Source organism: Orycteropus afer, unplaced genomic scaffold (assembly GCF_000298275.1).
Source record: "Orycteropus afer afer isolate SDZICR_OR568_19922 unplaced genomic scaffold, OryAfe1.0 scaffold00002, whole genome shotgun sequence".
Taxonomy (NCBI): Eukaryota; Metazoa; Chordata; class Mammalia; order Tubulidentata; family Orycteropodidae; genus Orycteropus; species Orycteropus afer.
The window spans coordinates 20,290,645-20,312,954 of record NW_006921589.1 but is presented as its reverse complement, the minus strand read 5'-3'; the positions used below and the strand labels follow the sequence as shown (position 1 = coordinate 20,312,954).

General features: G+C 36.9%; 1 protein-coding gene across 1 annotated transcript in view; it reads right to left on the bottom strand.

Moving 5' to 3' along the window:
* Positions 1–9,605: 9,605 nt before the first annotated feature.
* ERBB4 (erb-b2 receptor tyrosine kinase 4) overlaps positions 9,606–22,310 on the bottom strand; it is a 1,111,475-nt gene continuing 1,098,770 nt past the window's right edge. The window contains exons 26-28 of the mRNA XM_042783534.1: positions 14,153–14,200; positions 13,189–13,486; positions 9,606–10,051 (exon numbers count right to left, since the gene is read on the bottom strand). Coding sequence (XP_042639468.1) covers positions 9,606–10,051; positions 13,189–13,486; positions 14,153–14,200 — 792 coding nt within the window. The remainder of the gene's footprint in view (positions 10,052–13,188; positions 13,487–14,152; positions 14,201–22,310) is intronic.

The following is a 22,310-nucleotide window of genomic DNA, read 5'->3' as shown; positions in this document are numbered from 1 at the left end:
GAAAAGGATCACTAGGTGGATTCAAACCTCTAAATTTTGGTTAGCAGTTGAGGGTGTTGTGTAAGTAGTAGGTATTATAACTGCTACGAACCAACATGGTGTTGCTGGAAATTCCAATGGCGTCTTAACGCATCAGATTCTTTCTTTCTTTCTCAGCCTCTCAGTGACTTAAAATGGATAGTGCTTTGACATCTCACCATGACAATTGAAATGGCCATGATCTCGTAAAAAGGGCTCAAAGCATCCAGGGAAAGGCAGGCATGTAGAAGAGCAAAGGTGCATATTCATGTAGAAAGGGAGAGATGTGACAAACATGGTCACTAAAATCCTGTAAGTGAAGAAGTTTAATAGAACTTACTGTAGTTTATTACATTGAAAATACAATTGCCGTCCATGACTTAGTTGATATCCTATGTAATTAAGTGACAGTGTTTGTTGAAAGAGTTAATAGAATCTCAAATGAGAAATTGTAAGAATCTTAAATTTATTGCATTTTGGTAGCATGAAGTACTAATAAATATTTAAAAAGTTGGAATAAGGAATTGTCAACAAAGGATCTTGTTCATGTCATTGATGTGTCTGCAATTACTTTCACACCTTTCCTTGGACTTAAGTCACTAGTCAGTTGATTGAGCGTTTGTAGCCTCATTCTTCCTCCTCCACTTCAGGTGAGCTATTATGTGATATTCTTCTTAATAAAAGATTTGCCAGGAGCCGGCTTTTTTTTTTTTTTTTTTTTTTTCACTTCTCAATTGTGGTTTCAGTGAAAGTTTACAAAGGTTTCCATTCAACATTTATACACATTTTGTTTCCTAATATTAGTTGAAATTCCTTCAATGTAACAGCATTCTTCCCTCTTCCTCCCTGAGTTCCCTGAATCCATTCCTTTCTCTTTCCTGCTCCTTCCTGCAAACTCTCATGAGGGCATAAAGAAAATAATAATAATAATAAAGTAATGTTTGTATCCAGCACCAAAACTCATCAGTGTCAAGTTGATTCTGACTCACAGTGATTCCTTAGGACAGAGTAGAATTGCCCCCTAGGGTTCCCAAGGCTGTAATTCTTTACTGACGCAGACTGCCACAATTTTCTCCCATGAAGCGACTGATGGGTTCAAACTGCTGACATTTTGGTTAGCAGCTGAGCACTTGAACCACTGTGTTAATAAGACTCCTCATTATTTGGATACAACCTAAAAATATTTTGTATGTATGTATATATATGTGTGTGTGTGTGTGTGTGTGTATACATACACACATATAATAACTCACCACTGTCGAGTCAAATCTGACTCATAGTGAGCCCTCCTTGGGTTTCCAAGGTGATATCGCTAGGGAAGTAGGTGGCCCAGTCTTTCTTCTGAGGAGTGGCTGGTGGGTTTGAACTTCCAGCCTTCTGGTTAGCAGTCAAATGCCTTAGGCAGTATGCTACCAGAATAATCAAAGTTAAACTCAAAGTTCATTAAGCATAGTCTGCACAGATGAACAAATTTGCCCACCTTGATAGACCTGTATGATAAATGGAAATAGACATATGGAATATATCACATTCCAAGCAATCAAAGGGTTCCACTGAGCTTGAACAGTTAATGATAATCACAAATATGGACAAACATAAGCCCATCTTTACATCCTCAGATTACTAATTCTAGAACAAATTTTCCTCTTCCCTGGTTGTTTTTTCTTATGAAAAATTTCAGACACAGAAGAGAAGATTTGTTTCATATTTTATTGAATTTCATTTATATTAAATTAAAAATATATTTCTGACAGATTCATGTAACAAAAAGGCAGAACAGTTTTCAAATTGTTCAGCTGGGATGATCAGTACGGAATGAGGCAAAGCAGGTCGCATTCTACAGTTGCCTGGTATAGCTACAATTCTTTCCCAAGAGCCAAAAGAGGATCCTTGAGAACTAACTGAAAAAGCCTAATTACACAGATTGAAAATACGGTTTCTCCCTCATTCTCAAATAACAACAGAACCTGGGGGAAGGAAGGAGAATGGGGGGGGGGAGAGCAGGAGGACAAGAAAGAAAAAAGGAAATTATACTAAAAATATATGTAACATTAAAAAAGTTAGTGTGTGTTAAGTGCATAATCCTTCATAGATAAAATAGAAAAAAATTAAAATAACATTACACCACACACAACTGGCATATCCTATTGTGTAAGCAAGTGCAGAGGTCGAACACATCACAATAGTGCTGAACACAGAATCACAAGTAATGTCGAAATGATAACCCCCAACCAAAAGGAAACAATCACAAGCCAATTACCTATATACAAATCAACCCTAAAGACAATTATGTTCCAAATAAAGATGTGCATGAAAGAAAATCAAAGCAACATTATTCTTATTTACAAATGCAACTAGCCATGTCTTTAACAAGCTATAAAAATACTATTCACATTTTCAAACATACAGTAGTATTTTTTGTTTGTTTATTTCAAAAAGGCAGCTAACTTTGAACACTGGGATTTAAATGAAACATCGATGGCTTACCAGCAAGATATTTTTGCACCCTTGTCCTTTGAAGATACTTCACAAGAGAGAGGGCTTGTTTTCTCTTTACAAGTTAAGAACATAAAGAAATGAACACAAATGTATGTAATACCTTACGCCTCTGCCTTTTTGGCAGTCTTTCCCTATAACATCTGAACCGGTCTTCATAAACAACTTTGTTTTGTGTGTGTTTGAGAGGTTTAATGTGACTCATTGTTTGTGTGTGTGTATGCAGTGAATTGTTTTAAAGGTTGATCTCATTTTCATTTGATCTTGTTACCATGTGCTCAAGAAAGAGATGGACTAGTCATACCATATGAAAATGCAATTTCAACATGCAGCAATACAAAGTCCCTAAGTGCTCGCAACATGACATGTTGACACACCAACCAGTGAGATGTGCATTCAAAGTTAGCTGCCCTCACACAGCTGCTCAGTTTAATAATCGACCCATTAACAGCAGTACCAGCTTATGCTACATATTTCAAAGGACCTTACTTTAAAAGAACAGCCTACATATCTACATTTAGAAAATAACTTTCATACTTGATTACTGTAGCAATTCCAAAAGGGTCTTGGAGTGCTATGGTTATAGTCCCATCTTTCCCCCCTCCCAGCCCCTGAGAGATCCAGAAATATACAGGAACATGATTCAGGGAAAAGGTAGAATCCCTTCATTAACGGAAAAAAAATCTGAAATTAATGCTCAAAATCCAGGTTTATGTCAAGGTGGAGGTGGTGGGATTTACTTTCCTTCAAAAGGACTACAGGCCTGGGGCAAATATCTGCACAGTATAGATAGAAACAGCAGTAAAGGCAAAGTGGTTTGGACAAGTTAGTCTATTGCCTACAGGTATGAAACGTTGTTTTCCTATATTTGTATATTGGTACAAATATAAGCACTTCTTGGGATAGGAGTAAAACTCATTAGAGCATTAAAAAAATGTCCTTAAGAGAGGAAGAGTAGGGAAAGAATGACATCCTATTAAACAGTATGGGTTTTCATTACAGTGAAGCTATACTCATTTCATATTTGTTAGATGGATGAGTGATCCACAAAAAGAATTACAGATGGCTCTCAAAGTTGAGCAGGCTTCACCTTTGAAAGACTCCTCATTTGGAAGAGAAAACATTACAGCAGCTGTATAGTATTTGATATCAGCAATAAAAGAAGAGGATAAAAGTAAGTGAAATTTTCTGGCAAAACTAACTTCTCTGCTCTACGTATAGTCTTCATGGGAAGGTTAAATCTAAGACCTACCAAGGGTCATGTGCACATGTGTGACTGTCAAGATTCATTGCAGGGCTGACTCATCTCAAATTCCTACAGAGGAGAACACAGAGAACTGGTCTGTATGGAAAAACATAATTTGAATATCATAAAATAGTCTCTGTGCAGTTACTTATTTGAGAAATAATTTAAACAAGTCCAAATAGCTAGGTCATTGTATGGAAAAGTCAGACATTTGAAAGCAGAGTCTACTTCAATATTTCACGAAGTAGGGTGTGGGACCTGAGGGATCTTCTACGGCTTAAGAAGAAGTGTCACTTCAGGAGGGCCACTTTAACCTTGGGTGGCAGAAAAGAGAACAGGGATAGGTGTACTAATAGAGAAGGAAGTAAGGGTGGTATTTTTCTCTAAGGTCCAAAGAGAAATGAATTCTTCTGTGATCCCTAACAAGAAAATCATTTACTCACAAAGCTGACTGCCAAGGAGTGTTTTCCAGGGAAAGTCTGTGAACACCCCCGTAAAATTGAGGTTTAGAGTTTTTTATTTTTTTTAGCTCACGACTATAGAAACATTTTCTTCTGCCCAAAATATCACCTGGCCGAGATGAAGTGAGGCAGAGTTCTGCAAATGTGACACGTCCTGCATTTTGGCACCTCTACAAAATGAGTGGGACTTGAGTAGAGTGTCTGAAATTGCTACGATTGTCGACTTTTCTTATGAAAAGAAGACAGCAGCTGTGGTGTTAAAAAACATACACCTGTAAGAACACACAGCTTCCTGTCTTGACACTGCACATACAACAGGGGCTATGTTTGTAACTGCAGAGAGAACGACAGTTGTAAAGGCATCTCTGAGATCAGAAAAAAAATTACAATAATTCTACCCGGAAGTAAAAATGCTGGCCCCATTGCAGTATCAGTAATATTAAGGTTTTCACAGATACTGAACATTTAAAACTGCATTTTGTCTATATATGTCTAATTTTATTCATTCTTAAGCAAATGCCAACCAGGGGACACCAGTCTGCATTTCAGTGTCTACATGAGTACAAGGGTGTCCTTCAAACAGATCCACAGCAAAGTTCACGTAGACAAAGAGAGGGACAACAGGGTTCTCTGCCCATAGCAGAAACAGAACTTAGTTCATCTGGCTGTTTAATAACTAGAAGTGTGTACAACTGGATATCTCATTTGCCCCATAAGAAACCAGCAGTCTAATAGAGTCTAAGATAATGGAACTACAGTTTGAGTGCTTGGTTTAGCATTTATTTATCAGAATGTTGTTTACCAGTTCCCTGTTTTTGTTTAAGGAGGTGGAAGAGGATAGTGGAAAAAGAAATGGGATGTCACAAATTAAGTGTATTTTTTTGTTTGCTTATTAAATGGCACCACTCATCTGTTAGTCTCTGCATAAGGTAATAGAACACTGACATTTCCTTCACTCCAATTTGAAGACCTCTTACTTAAAAGCTTATGTAACACAAACTCTACAAAGTGTGGACTGTTAAACTCTGCAAAGTGGTGTTTGCAAAGAAATTTTAAAAAGTTAATACATTTAAAACTTATAGAGGAAAAGACAATGAGGGAAAAAATCAATTGAAATTCTTAAAATCAAGTTTTCAAAGTGGAACGAGCACTTCTTTACTTGCCTTTTATTATTATTATTACTATTATTTTAACTAAACCCAACAAAGAACAATTTTAAATGGCAAACATTTTTTTCACTATGCAAAAATCCATCCTACTTTTCCATACCCTGCATTTTATTATTACATTATATTTTGTTGTTAGTTTTCTATTTTGATTCATTTAATAATATTGAAATCATGTAATGTCTGATAACCTAACTAAATCTACATCTTACAGCATTATCATGGTTCTGCCCAGTTATATACATGCTTTCATGATCACCTTCTCTATTACCTTATGAACTACATATACTAGTTAAATAATCAACAATTACAAATGGATGAATAATTCAAGTTTCAAAATAAAGGTTAGATAGCTGTAGAAAAACTTGTATTTACATCCTTCCCTGTCAGGCTTAAACTTTTTTTTTTTTTTTTTTCTTTTCACTTTTGACACTTCAAGAAGCAGGTTGATAGTCCTTCCAACTCAGCTAGCAGCAGAACCTCAGGGTCACTTGTGGGTTTTTCCTCAGCATTGGAAATACACACATACTTCATGCCATGGCCTTCCTTTAGAAGGTATTACCACACACACTATAACACTCAGAAGAACACTGTTTCTTATCTCAAGTTTCAGAAGATCAATCATTCTTCCTGATCTACTAAGAAAGAATCCTTTATTTTTATTTTGTACATCGTGATATAGTTTGAGTTTGGCATAGTTTTTTGTGCTATTTTCAAGAATGTTATTGGAGGAAGAACTCCCATTCTAACCTGTGCCATTAATATTATCTGGAAAAGCAAGGATGCTCAGTAGCCCAAGCTCCTCTTTGTGGTGCATGATGCTTTGTGGTTTGGGGGCTAACCTGGTTTAGAGGGCATCTCTTCTCAACTCTCTAAGAACTACTTTTTTAACAATCAGTTAACCATATAGTTTTTCCATGCCTGAAAATAGGATTCCCCAAGGTAGACATAATCTATAAAATTTGTTGGTTTCAAAAGTATAGCCAGTATAATTTTAATGTTTTCTTCTTAAAATTTACAGAATCGATTTTGCATATTTCCATTGATAAAACTAATCTCTGAAATCTGGTATCTGAATCACTTTGTGGGCTTTAATTGGTATTTCCATTTCTCCCTAGTTGGCTAAAATATTTTCCCTGGGACAAATAAAACTGATTTTTCTTTTTCTTCCTCCTATATAGTTTCAAATATATTTTCCCGGGAACAAAACAAAAATGAAGCCCTAAGAAAACTGAAATCAAATACGTACTATAAAAAATTATTCAAATGAAACAATAAATGGAAAAATAGTGGAACATTTGGGGTCCTTTTTGATTGGATTCACATACTTTTCCAGTTACTCATGGGAGATTATCTGACATGAAAGGGTTTCATGTTCTTAGGAGGAAGGAGACTACATTTATTAAACACATTTCTATTTATTTATCTTTCTCTCTTCCTCTAAAATATGTGATTATACTCTCTGTATCCAAGTAGTAACTATATGAATATTGTAAATTTGAAGAAAAAGTCACGCTGTACTAACCAAAACGAGTACTATCAGTGATGAATTCAGGCAAAATTATCTACAATCACTGACATGAGGTCATCTATTCCTGGAGACTCTCGGACTAGGTAGAAGAGCTCTAAGCTTCTATGCTGTGGTCTCTGAATCCTTCTGTGCCTTCAACCAAGGAAGTTTGTGTTTGACTGAATTTCACTGGAAGGGATCTCAGAATTCCTCCTTGTTCTACCTCACTCTTGCAGTTTGTCTCTTCTCATAGCTTAGGAAATGACCTCTCCCAAGGCTCTTGACGAAAGTCCACCTCTGCTTTTAATGGTAAAGTTAGAGTCTATATAAGCCAATCAGTCAGTGTTGCATTATCATTGTAGACTAGCTTATGTGTGAAGAAAAACATTGAAACCATTTTATTTGTCAACTTCAGCAATTCAAAGAATATGTAATCCATGTTCCAAATGACTTACAGGAGATGTCTTACTGACTGATTTTATGAGAGCTACTCACAAATTGCTCCCTGTAACCTCATTCCAAGAACTTGTGGAGGAATTCAAATATCATTCCATAAAATCTCCTAGAATGTATCAGTTTGAAGTCAAAGATGATACGGTATTTATCTGGGTGTCCCTCACATAAATACTGGTTGAATAAACAAGGGAGTTAAATGAATGGATAAATTTTCTTTTTAAAGATAAGCAGAAGGCTAGCCTTTCCTCTTTGATTTTTTTTTTCCTTCAAATCCTGTTTTATCAATGGAAATTTTTTTCATTTAATTGTTTTTGTTTGGAGGGGTCGCTATGAGTTGGGTCTAACTTGATAGCAAAACAACAACAACAACAACAACAATTGTTTTTGTTTAGGTTATAGACTCTACTTTGATTCCCATATTTTAACATTAGAAAGAAATTTAAAAAATCCAATTGACTTGGAGCAGAATTGCCTAGAAAAGAAGAAATTTATATTTAATTTTCCTAATTACTGATATGAGGTTCTTGCTCTCTCTTTTTTTTTTTCTTTTTTGCAGACTCATGCCTACCATTGGTGCCCATCCCTCAATTTTATCTCAGCAGGTATTATTTACAATGACACATAATAAAGATGGTCTAGAACTAAGATGCTGTATAGGAAAAAAATGAATTATACAAAGCATCAGAAGATTATTATATTGGATATTAAAATAATTGCATGAGAAATTTCTTCATGTTTATGTACAACTATAGACTCATCTATGAGCTGTGAATGTGTGTGTGCATTTTTTTTTTCTTGTATGGATTTATGTGCAAAGAGTTATCTTCTACTTAACATAAACAGAGTCCTCATACTACAAATTCCATGGAATTCAATCCAAATCTTATTTGCATCCTATCATATAGAGTATATAAACTGGACAACTTTCCTTGAGTAGCAAGTATTATGCCCCATGTCGATAATGTGCTGGCTCTCTCCCCACAGTCCCTGGGTCCTGTCCAAAGTCCTAATTTTCTTGGTGTGGCGTTTCACAGTCTTTCTTTATCATAGCTCTTTCTCAAAAATGTACTTAAACTAGTCAATTTGCTGGTTGCTTCCATATTGCTTCATTCAAAATCCAAAAGGGAGTTCAGAAAGGGAACAAATAAAGTTATAGTTTAAGTGCAAACTACATTTCTGAGTATCTGCCAGGTAGACATACCCAATCCAGTGTGTTCCTTCTAGTTCAATGGCTTCCCCATTGGACCGTCCTGAAAGTGTCAGTAGTTTTCATGAACCACACAGAACTGTCTCTTAGTTTCCCTTCTACTCTTAAGGTTGCCAACTGCCTATCAAGTACTATCATTTATGAAAGAGGAAAAAAAAATGTTAAAGAATGAAAACAAATGAAGTGGGTACATATTCAATAGTGTAAAGCAAGAAAGCTAGATGTGATGTTGTGTTTGATTAATATCTTGGCCTCCCCTTCTAATTTTAAACACTGTATGTTTATAACATTGGCTTTTTCACCATAGTACAGTATTTTTTGTTTAAATTCTATCCATTTGTATCAACACATAAGAAACTTTGATGCAATAATCTTTGCAACTAGAAACTAAAGCCAAAAATTAAAAAAAAAAAAATGGTGGGTTGGCCATTCTCTTTTACTAGGGTAAAATCTACTTGAAAAATTAATTGGATTCTCAATCTCAAAAGGATAACAAAAGTTATCCTTTTGTTGTAGTGGAAATTTTATAATGATTTTCAGAGATGCTGATTATGCATACATTAGTTCTTGTAGGTAGGAAGAGAAACCATGGGTCTTTAAGAAGAAAAAAAAAAGGAGGGAAGGAAGAGAGAGAGAGAGATGGGGAAGGATAAAGAAAGAGACGAAGAGAGGAAGGAAGGCAGGAAGGAAGGAAGGAAAGGAAAAAGTAAGGAGGAAAGGAAAGAAAATAAAACAAAATTGAAAACTAGTTTGACGGCAGGTAGTTTTGCTTTAAATTTGCTGGTCTTTCTATAGCTGTTCCAGTCTCCTGACAAACCAATGCAGAGAAATAAAGAAACAGTGTGGTTCCTCCTGTCTTTCTCTTTCAGTTCTTCCTTCTAAAGTTCAAGTTAGCTAAGCACATAACAACCATTGCATCTTTTTATCTTCCACTGGGAAGTGTCAAAACTACTGGCCTTGGGAGTAGAAGGAAGACCAAAGAGAAAGAGAGGGGGTAGGGAAATTGGAGCAGGCATGTCTCTCCATCTTAAAGCCACTGCTGAGCTTACACCACAGTATTTCGGTGTCTGTAGGGAGGAGGAGGCAGCACAGTGCCTGGCTTCAGCGAGAACTCAGAGAGGTATTCAGGATTCTCTGCCACAATAGGCCGGATGCGTCCATTCTGTTTATAAAAATATTTTGTGCTGTACTCCTGCAGGTAGTCTGGGTGCTGAAGGGTGCTCCGAGGTGGCAGGCTGTGGTTCCAGTAGTCAGGGTTGTCAAAAGCTTTCTTGGCCTTCTCTGGCACAGACAATATGTTGTTCTTCAGGTATTCGGCATTCCCCAAGGCATTGGCAAAGGTGTTGAGGTACAGTGGCTCATTCACATACTCATCTTCTGCCTTGGGTGGACCATTGGAAGCATTGTGGTATTCAGGGTTATCCAAAGCCTGAAGGTCGCTGTTTTTCCTCCGAGAAACAAAAGGATTTTCCTCCACAGGATTCAAGTATTCTGAAGGAATACAAAAATACCATTGGACATTTACTCTCTGGAAAATGTTAATTGGATCATATTATATAAAAGAGTTAGTTTTGTTTTATTTTCTCCAGAATGATCAAAGCCATGGCTTTGTTTTCAATAATTCTCAATAATTTGTAGATTATTACAGCCATATGAAAAAGGTCGGTGGGACAAAAGGTTAGTGACAGACAAAGCATCGAGAAGACAGGATCAGTTCCTATCTCTTAGATTGTTCGTTCGTTCTATAAATTGCATTTCTTTTTGATACATATGAAATCAGCTTAAATGTGTCTTTTTCTGAAAGTCAAAAGTTTATGTTGGAATCTATGCTTACCAACCAAAGATAAATAGCCATTACATCAGGCAAATTAGAATTTTTATAAAAGATAGTGGAAAACTAAAGTGTCTATAGCCAATTGTTTTTAAGTCTATATGGCTTACTGTGAATATCTACATATGTAAAAAGGATTTGATAGTAGATGATGCTCAGAAAGCTTTTCCACGTAGGGTAGGAAAAAGACTCAACTCATAAAATAAACCTAATAGATATCTAAGATGCCTCTAGTTTACTTGCTTGACAATACAATGCTTACAAATTAAGTATAATTATATGTTTATATCCAATGGTAGAAGTGCTGCTAGTGCAATGATTAAGTGTTTAACTACTAACAGAAAGATTGGCAAGTCAAACTAACTTGCGACCCCATGGGAGGAAAGATCTTGCTATCTGCTCCTAGAGAGACTGCAGCATGGGAAACCCTATAGAGCAGTTCCCTCTGTCCTATAGGGTCACTATGAGTCAGAATGGACTCAGTGGCACACAGAACAAGAGGGTGAAAACAGTCAAATGGTGGCTATGTTATATAGTTCATCCTAATAAATTCAATGAGCAAAGGTATTGGCCTACAATTTTTAAAATGCTGCTGCTAGTTAATTTTCTTACTCTCTAGGTTAACCCACCTCTTTCCCATAATATTCTACATATACTTTTTTGTGCATATATACACTCTTTTACCATATACAAAAAATGAGACTTAAGCTCTTTCTATTTTAGAGTTTAAGCAAGGAGAGGAAAATTCTTTGTTAAAACTCTACCATTTTGAGCCAGCCCAAGGTTATTTTTCCCTGAATATAGGTCTACTGGATGTAGTTAAATATTTAATGTCATGTATCAGTTAAAAGACAGTAATAAACACTCCAGCACCATTGTAGGCCAATACCTTTGCTCATACACAATAATTTCAGCTCAGCAATTTTCCAGCACCACCACCATTTCATCCTCAACAGTGCCGTGACAATGTAGGACTCATTTTTGCAGATTCAGAGAAAACAGACTCAATGATGGATGCAAGATATAATTAGTGTTGTATTAGAATGTAGGTCTCAAAATCCTCACAACTGGACCAATAAGCAACATTATGATAAATGGAGAAAAGATTGAAGTTGTAAGAGCTTTAATTTCATTTTGACCTACAATGAATACCTATGGACAAAGAAGTCAAGAAATGTACTGCACTGGACAAATCTGCTGCAAAAATATCTCTTTAAGGTGTCAAAAAGCAAAGATGTCACTTTGAGTACCTGACCTAAGCCATGGTATTTTCAATCACCTCATATGCAGACAAAAGCTGGAGAATGAATAAGGACTACTGAAGAAGAATTGATGCGTTTGAATTATGGTGTTGGTGAAGAACATTGCATATACTCTGTACTGCCAGAAAAATGAACAAACCAGTCTTGGAAGAAGTACAACCAGAACACTCCTTAGAAGTGAGGTTGGTGAAACTTCATCTCATGGACTTTGGACATGTTATCAAAAAGGACTAGTCCTGGAGAAGGATATTATGCTTGGTAAAGTAGAGAGTCAGTGAAAAAGAGGAGGACTTCAATGAGTTAGTTTGACACAACAGACTTGAGCAACAATGGGCTCAAACATAACAATAATTGTGAGGATGGTGCAGGATCAGGCAGTGTTTTGTTCTGTTGTACATGGCGTCGCTATGTGTAGGAACTGACTTGATGGAACCTCACCACAACAGCTCTCAATGAACAACAGTCTTGCTCTACTGTACTGTTTCATTATTGTCCCTACAAAAGTAGGGTGAACCTAGTATTCAATAACATTTTTTAATGTTTAAGGATCTTTAAATTCTATTGTCATTTTAAAATAAATATATGAAACAAATATAAGGAGTCAATGTTTGATATTTCTTCCCAGACCCCTCATAAAATATTGACTGTCCTTAGTCTTAATGCTTTCGTTTTTTTGAAATTGGCTAAGATTGACATATCCTTTAAAATAAAAAAAAAAAAAGGAAAAATATTTAAAACATCTATGAATACTCTATTTATTAAATTTTTCAGTCAAGCTGTATGTAACAAAGCTGAAGAGACATTTATGGTTCTCTTTTGGTTACCCATTAGGTACTTCCTTCTACTTAACATGTATGACAACTGGGTCACCCACCCATCTTCTTTGTTTTACAATGCTGTTAATAAAGAGATTTTCTTTCAAAACTGAAACCTTAATTGGGTGTTTAATATTTCTAAAACCACAAACCATTAATATTTTCAAGATGAAGTGTTATATATACAGTATACACACTTAGGGTCAGAACTTTAATTTTGGAAATATGTCATAAACAAATCATAATTTTCTATGATAAACTATGTTATTTAAATGACACCATTTTAATGGAAAAACCAAAGCTTTATTGGTGCCATGAAAATCTTTGGACTTTTGCAAACATCGCCAGTTTTTATGATCTCTACCCCAACTCAATAAGGCCATGATCCTCAAATACTCTGACATGCTACGTCATTCAAATAATACAGCAAAGATACTGCAAAATCAGTGCTTCTTAGGCTTGGTTCTTACAAATCACTAGGGAGTCTTGTTATAATTGAGATTCTGATTCAGGTGGGGTCTGAGATGCTGATTTCTAAGGGCCCTAGATGAAGAGGATGCTGCTGATTTGGAGAAAATACTTTGACTACAGGGGCCTTGGTCTTTTCTGGGCCATAGGTATTTCATAGGCCCAACTGTTTGACGATTTACTTTCTGACCTGGCTTATTTTGATGGAAGTTAATGTTGAATGGCAATCGGTGCTGAATACTCCGATTTTACCTTGTTTGGGTTTGTCTCGCATAGGAGTCATGTAACCCTCTTCATCCAGCTCTCCTCGTGGGCCTCGTTCTGCGGCAAACACTGTCGGGTCAGCGCTGTACCTCTGGGTGCTGCTGTCCTCTTGGACAAGGGGTGCCACTGGCTTGCGCAGGGTGCCGTTACAGCAGGAGTCATCAAAAATCTCAGCTGTGGCACCCTGAGTCACTGGAGCTTCTGGAATTGTGCTGGTAGTGGCTCGGTATGGCACGGACACTCCTTGTTCTGGAGCAAAACCCCCATCGCGGTACACAAACTGGTTCTGTAAGTAGGAGAAATATATTTGGAGAGAAGTTCTTGTTAGTAACAAATGCAAAAGATAAATAATAATAATGAAAGGGATGGCAAAGTGTGCTTTTCAGGGAAAATTCATTATTTTGTACTGATTATTTTCAATGTCTGATGAATCGAGATACAGAATAGAAACACCTATTTTTTCTCAAATCACAGGAATATAATTTTATATACATTTCATTTTACTAATCAAATGACAGTGTCTTTAATTATAGGCAGTTCCCAGTAAGAACAGAAGTACAGTGACACACTTTGAATAGTGATCTTTCCTCATTGACTTCCATTCTGTGGTTGATATGGTGTTGAATTTTTAATACCCAGCTAGAGAATCATTTTTGAGATTCTTTCTACCACTGGACTTATAATCATAGAAGTCAATATGATGCCTCACACAGCAGCTTATTTATGAGCTTGAGCAAATATTTTAGATAAAAACTGAAAGTGACTGCTGATGCATGATATCTCAACTTTGGATTATCTACTGAGATAAAATACAGCTACACATCTAAAGCAAATTCTGAACTCACTGTTGGCAAAGGCAAAATACAGAAATCATGTCGGAATGAAAGGGAGGAAACATGGTAAGCAAAGACCAAAACTACTAAAAGATGGATGTTGATTGTGAAATACTTACTCCTGACATAGGGGTGTAGGCAGGAGGAGGGCTGTGTCCAATTTCACTCTAATAGGAAAGAAAAATGGAATGATGGATATAATAATAGGTCACATGAATGAACCAAAAAGAAAAAAAAAAAGAAAGAAAAAGAAAAGCCACATGAGTTGTATGAACTAAAGGGGACTACATGCACAACAGTGAAGTTTGGTAAACCGTAAAATTTTATGCACTCTGACTCCAAGAGATTTTAGTTGGAAATTTAAATTTTATTTTATTTGGAAAATTAAATATTTTGATTCAATCCCTGCAAAGGAAAATGACATAGAAAAAGTGAAATTATTCGATTAATTAAAAAAAAAAAATGAGAATAACCATTTTTCTGATAATCCCCCAAGAGAAAGAAAGGAGCAAGTAGTGAGTAAGTAACTACAGTTGCAAATGAAGATAGCTTTCCTTGTTCGTCCATCGAATGCCTGAAATGGCCATATACCGCAGTATTCACTTTTCTCCTGTGAAAAGAAACTTACCTAGAAGGACATAGAAAATGGATTTCAATTTGGCTGGAATAATTTTTGCTGTTAAGCTATATTAATATTGACCATTTGAGAAAAGGGTCAACTTCTTAATCTCTCCTTATAAAAAGATACGTGCTATTTTCCTCTTCAGTCTTACCTTTTTTATTCTAAAGTAAGAAACAGCAGAAAATCTTGGAAAATCAATTTCTTTCCTGGGAACTTGCTTTATATTGTGTTCATGTATTTAGAATCAGAAAAAAACAGGTTTTAGTTTAATTAAAAAAAAAGAAGAAATAAAAACGAGTTCTCTATATTATTATAGCTTAATACTGAAGTCCATGGACTAAATAGACTAAAAATATGAAATATTATGCACTATATTCCTTAGAGGAGAAACAGAGACTTATATGAATATCAATAAAAACATGATAAGTATATGAATAAACACTTAATAAAATGTGGATATTTATTCATTAAACATATTTCTTGAGCACCTACTATGTGCCAGACATTTTTCTAAGCACTGGGGATAATGGATTGCAGTTGATTTTATGGAGCTTGAATTCTCTACGATCTGGCTTTAAGTGAACAGAGATGATTAAAATTACCTAAAAGATTCCTACCTTTTTATATGAAACATAGCTAAATATTCAAGGTCAATGTTTCAACAATTTAGAGATTCATGAAACAACTTAAGAAGACGATGGTCCCATGAGGATGAACTATTTAATGTAAATCAATGAGAAGTGAATAACAAAATTTCCCTTAATTAAATTAGTCTGCTGGACTAACCAAGGGAGATACTGTAGTGAGTTTACATTTCAATTCTCTCCCATAATTCAGTCAACCAGATTATGGCACACAGAATACGTATCTTTTTCCTTCTCTAGTAACATACCTAACAATACATTGAATAGTATGACATGGAAAGTTATTTAATAATATAATTATTATATAATAATATAATTATTGTACTATCTAATAATATAATAATATAATGCATAGGACATAATGGGCTTTATGACTTTTTAGAAGGTCTGGGCTCCAATTCCAATTTGGCCAAATCTTGAAACTTCTCAAACCCTCATTTTCATCCTTGGACTCTGTTTCATTTTCAGGGAAGAGAATGAAGGATAATGTGTATGAATGAACTCTATAAGCTCTGCACTATTTTTATAGAGGACAAAATTTGAATATTCAAGACTGCTAAAATGAATTTTTCAATTGACTCCATGGCAACTGGTAAAACGATTTTTCAAAGCCAAACAATCAACAAGAAAACTACTCATCAAAGAAACATTTTTAAATGACTACCTGTCCTTGAGCTCTGGTAGCGTAGTGGCTAAGGCACTTGACTGCTAACCAGAAGGCTGGCGGTTCAAACCCACCAGCCACTCCCTGGAAGGAAGATGGGGCAATCTACTTCCATAGTGATACTGCCTCGGAAACCCAAGGAGGGTCGCTATGGGTCGGGTCTGACTCAATGGCACACAACAACAACAACGACCTGTCCTTGCATGACCTTAAAATAGGTATATTTTACTATCTTTCAATAAAAAATCAAAACAATTTTTTTTTTTTCATAAAATTTGAAAGAAATCTCCTACACAGTAAAGTGATTTGTAAAACAGAGAGTAGTACAAGGAACAGACAGAACATTTGCCGGGTGAAACTTTATCAAATTACAAATCCTGGGATTATTTATCCTTATCATTCAATCTTGATTATGTAACAGGAATTTAACAAATATTTATTAGAGCTCTATCTCAGGCTGGAGATACTGTGATGAGCTAGGAGAGACATGGCCCTGGGCCTTTTGAAATTTACACTTTATTGTCAAAATTACCTGAGATCACTAGAAAGAAAGACAAGAGTGAAATGAGGCTGGAGTGAATTTACTTCGATTCTATAATGATGTGGGGTCCTTGGGTGGTGCCAACGGTTGAAGCACGGGGCTGCTAAGCAAAAGGTCAGAGGCTGAGTCTACTCGGAGATGCCCAGAAGAAGAGCCTGGTGATCTGTTCTGAAAAGTCAGCCCTTGGAAACCCCGTGGATCGCCATTCTATGCTGACACACGCTGGGTCGTCAGGAGTTAGAACTGACGTGACAGCAACTGGCGTATAGAAGGACACATTAGAAGGCAAAGTATTCCAAAATATTAATAATTACCAGTATTCCTTTTACTTCTCCCCTTCTAGTAGTTGCTGTACTAGATGATGTTATTAGAATCACAGCTGAGGAACTAGCATTGACTGCCGCCTTATTCCGCATTTTATAAAACTTGAGAGAGAACTGATCAAAGGAACAACTCACTAGTCAGTTTTCTTTAGGAAACAGCTTATTATCTATATTTATTTTCTTGGCTGTGACTCCCTCAGTTGTAAGGGCACTCTATTAAAATAACTAGGCCTCTTCCAGTTGCTGTGTTCCAAGACATAAAGGAAGACTATGCCATATTAGAATGCATCCACTGTCCCTGTTTTGACAAGTCTTTCCGTCAGTCTGCAACCTGCCAACTCTGTATCTGGACATACTGCCAAATGGCTTCCCAGACTAGGAGAGTCATCATACTTTCCCCCGTTTTCAGCATTAAAACAGAAGAAATGGAAGCAAAGCCCCTTAGTATTCATTGTGTTTTAGGGTTATTGGCTGTTTTTTATATTTCTGTTTCCATTTTTTCCCATTTGCTATTTTTTTTTTCTGTTTTCCATGATAAAAAGTATCTCATTCGAAAGACAGAGAGAGTTACATGGGCAGTACAAACAACAAATATGAACCCCTTTGTAAATACAATACTGAGTTGTTAATGAAAGCAAATATGGGTATAGGGACGGATAGATGGGTGAACAAGCTAAACAATTATGTATGTCTAAATGGAGAGTGTATCCAAGATCATATACAGGGTTGGCAGAAAATGGGCCTCTCGAAGAGTATGAAGGGATGGACACTGGGAGGAGGTAACTATGGGGAGGAAGTGGGAGGGGAGCTGCTGCATTGTAAATTTTGGTCAATGACATGAGACAAAGTATATGTGAACTGCTGTATGAAAAGTGAATTTACTCTGTAAATCTTCACCCAAATCCTAATAAAAAAAAAAAAAAAGTATCTCATTCATTCCCCCTGGAAAGGCAATACAGCTCCAAGGGAACATCTGTGAGGCCAATTAGCTGGGCTGGGAATGTGATATAATTGTTGTTCAAATATATTTAAATTGCATGCTAATCACTATGTCATAATTTATAGGCCTTGAAAATAGCATTTTGTACTTGAGAGCCAAACCACATTTACACTTGTTTTTGCTGTTTTTAGTTTTCAATGAGCTCTTCGCATTTCTACCTCCCCTAACTCCCCACATTTGAAGAGCTAAACTTTTAATATTGGGAAGAATGACAGCTGCAAGTAAATTGGTGAGTAAAAATTAAGATCCTCACAGCAGTCGGAATGAGCTGGAGTGACCTTAAAGTTCTAAGCAGAACAAAGCAGCGCTCTCAGTTAAAAGGCTCTGGGTTTTCCATTCTGCCACTTTCTGCTGTCCATCACAGCCCAGCTCTGCAGATTTTTAGGAAGCAGCACTGGATGCATCTGTTCAATTAGCTGGTGAGGGGATTTACTGTCAGCAGGATGGGGACAGAAAGAGGTGGGTTATGAACTGACAGGAGATATGGAGTTGGCTCCTGGTGGGGGATTTGTAAGGGTGATGGATAGAGATGAGTTTCATTGTGTGGTCAAATCACTGGGACATTGTATGATTAACTTGGACTCAAATGCCAGAAGTTATAAAGAAGGCAAGTGTCAGCAAACAGATCAAATACAGTGTTAAACGCACTTTTAAATATGTCATGACCTAATTTTTTTTTTTACTTGAATGGTAAATATTTGAACCTTTGGCTTACTACATGCACAGCATTTCTCATATTTGTATTATCTAATATTGTTCCTGGTAGCATAATGCCTAAGGCACTTGACTGCTAACCAGAAGCCTGGTGGTTCAAACCCACCAGCCACTCCTCAGAAGGAAGGTTGGGCAATCTACTTCCGTAGTGATACTGCTTTGGAAACCCAAGGAGGGCCCAACTCGATGACACATAACAACAACAACAAAAAAATTATTCCTAGGTAATTTAAAATCTCAAACCAGATGGATTACATCCTGTTATATTATCATTCAAATATAACTTCATAGGAAGGAAACAAAAATGTACTCCTCATGCTTAATTTCTGTCTAAATTAAGCATGTGCTTAATATGGGAGAATTGTTTTTACTTTCAGACAAATGTTACTATCAATATTATCTATAGGTTTAAAGCTTTTAGGGTCAAGAAGCACTCTAAACCCTTTCAACTAAAGTAGAATATGTTTCTGTAAGACAGTGCCAATCCATCAGTGCCAATTTATTATCTAGACACTTCCACAAAGTAGCTATTAAGGACTTTCAACCTTTTGTCTTCCCTGGCATATATGCTCAACATACCCATAGATCAGAGAGCTGTACAGAGAATGTTTCTTGCATTGTTACAAGTTTTGACACTAGAAAGTTCATTTTTCAGAGGGCATATAGAAGAAAATAAACATGCAAAATGTGCCTAGGTGCCAAAAACTGATAAGAACTGGGGAAGCAGATATATATGTTCTGGTTACCTAGTGCCTCTCTGACAAGAATATACCACACATGGGACGGCCTTAACAAACAGGAGTTTATTCTGTTACAGTTTGGAGGCTTTAAGTCCAAGTTCAAAGTGCCAGGCTCTAGGACTGGGTGAAAGCGCCTCAACCTTGGGCTCCAGCTCTGCCTCTTGCTCCTGCCCACTGAAGCTGGAGGCTCTTTTTCACTCAGACAGCTGCCAGCTGCTGAGGCTAACAAGCCCAAGGTTGACAAGTAAAATGCACAGTCCTGATGTTACCAAACCACATGGCAGGCTATTAATTCAAGTTCATTGTAAGTCCCAAGGTCAGCAGAGCATGGCAAGTTCCTGAATAATGACACAGCTACATTCAGGGTCCAACCGTGCCATAAGCTAGAGACCATTCCCAAGCCTTCTCCTTATATACGGGAAGCAGCCCACATACCCAAAGGCAGCTACTCAGCTGCTTGTGGTAAATCCCACCATGGAGTTGATTGCCGGTCTCATCATAGGGAATAACTACCACCAGCTTCCCAGTCACTCAACCAGGCCCAGCCAAGTTGATACACAAACATAACTACCATATATACCATATGCTATCTCTCTCTCTCTCTCTCTCTCTCTCTCTCACACACACACACACACACACACACACATATACCAAACCAAAAAAGCCAAACTCACTACCATTGAGTCGGTCCGACTCCTGGTGACCCCCTTTGGGTTTCCAAGGCAGTAAATCTTTACAGAAGTGGATTGCCCAGTCTTTCTTCCTTGGAGTGGCTGGTGGATTCTAACCACCAACCTTCTGGATAGCAGTCAAATGCTTTAAGCACTACGCCACCAGAGCTCCTTTTTAGGTATATGTATTTTTATGCAACTCCTCCTTGGGTTTCTGAGGAGGTATCTCTATGGAAGATGTCCAGTCTTCTTTCCTAGGAGTGGCTGGTGGGTTTGAACTGCCAGCCTTCTGGTTAGCAGTCAAATACCTTAGGCACTATACCACCAGAGCTTACACACACACACACACACACACAAATTGTGTACATATCCAAATTATGGTCCTTTCCCTGCTTCTGTAGTCCTGCCTGTGACAATGATGAATTGATGTGCATCAATCATGACTTTGTGATAACTTTTTGTTTTCAATAATATATAATTAGCCCTATGGCTGTGACTCAGTGGACTCCATTCAGCTTCTGTACTATATACATGCTGATGGTTTCCCTAATTGGATGATTGTCTTTGTTTTGTCTTCATCTTGTCTAAGGTTTAATAAAAGGCTCTTTAGAGAACCTGTTTGAATCTGGAGTCTCTTTTCCTTTAGAACAAAAGTAAATATCATTATTAAATTTTATGACTTTGCATTTTTGACAAAACGAGGATCAGGAAAGTTAAGTGTTTGCCTCCTATGGTCATGTGGTCAGATGGGATGATTCCCTGGAGAGGGACATCACGCTTGATAAAGTAGAGGGTCGGCAAGAAAAGAGAAGATCCTTAACAAGATGGGCTGACACAGCGGCCGAGACAATAGGCTCAAGAAAAGCAAAGATCGTGAGGATGGCACACGCTCAGGCCGTGTTTCCTGCTGTTGGACACAAGGTCTCCATGAGTTGGACTTGACTAGATGGCACCTAACAGCAACATGTTCCCACAAGTTACTCTTCTCTCAAAATAAATTTATAGGGTTTCACTTTCTTGTGAAAACATTCTCAAGGAAGTATTTGAAAATCAGTACCTTTAGGTATAAACACCGAGAAGCCTTTACAGTATTTCCTCTCCCAGCTAATTTGCATTTAAACTCCCTACAAAGACTTAATCAATAGCCATTGATCTGACTTCGTTGGGCTGACTCAGATTCATGGCAATCTCATGCATGTCAGACAGAGTAGCACTGTGCTCCACAGAGTTTTCAGTGGCTGGTTTTCAGAAGTAGATCACCGGGCTTTTTTTCCAAGGTGTCTCTGGGTGGACTTGAACATCTAACCTTGCGATTAACAGCCAAACGCATGAACTGTTTGTACTATCTATGTACTCCAAGAAGGATTTAAGTTTAATAGAAAGTTTAATAAGAATTTTAAGGACTAATAGAAAAAAAAAAAAACTGTATTTTATTCTTCCCTGAAGTTCTTTCTGTTGACCTAAAATCGTATTGCATACATATGTGTGTACACACACACACATACACACACATTACCCACCTTGCCAAAAGCAAAGTCAGCCCTGAAGCAAGAAGAGAGAATTTTAAATAAATGGAGAGCGTAAAGATTTTTCCATCGCAATGCTCTTGGTTACAAATTTATTGTTCTTAGTACAGGATTTAATGTCAATAAATTTCTCTTCCTGCTTCACTGGGGTTAAGTAAACGGTTGTATCCCCAGGCAGCAATTCCTATACTCTTTCCAAATATCAGTGGAACAAGAGGATATTTCCCTTTAAAATATTCATGGTTAAATGACTCGACAAAATGACGCTGAAAATTCCTCACTTTACTCCTTTCTGCTTTAAGTCTCTGCCCTAAGCAGTGTTATATGATGCTATAGAAAAATGTTATCAGTACAGTCAAAAAGAAGAAACACAATTTTACATTAGTGCCAACACTTAGCTTCATTCAAGATAAGCAACAAGAACTTTGTGACACTTCTTGAGATTTGATATCACATAGAACTTCTACCTCTTCACACTTATGCAAATTTCAAACTTTTGTTGTCCATCTGACAACTTTTTTTCATGCTATTTTCTTCAGAAGCATTTGTAATATTTGAAATGTTTCCTAATTATCACATAGGAGGCAATAATGCATGGCGACAAATTCAGAGTAGAATTTCTAGGAATGTCCTCAAGGACCTCTCAGTCATTCTTTACAGTGACAACAAGCATGTCCAGCATCACTCATCTGTCAGTTTGTTGGTTCTGTGGTGGTTTGCCTGTTGCTGTCAGACTGGAGGCTGTTACACTGATATTTCAAATGTCAGCAGGGTCCCCCATGGTGGACAGGTTTCAGTGGAGTTCCAGATTAAGACAGACTGAAAGAAGTGC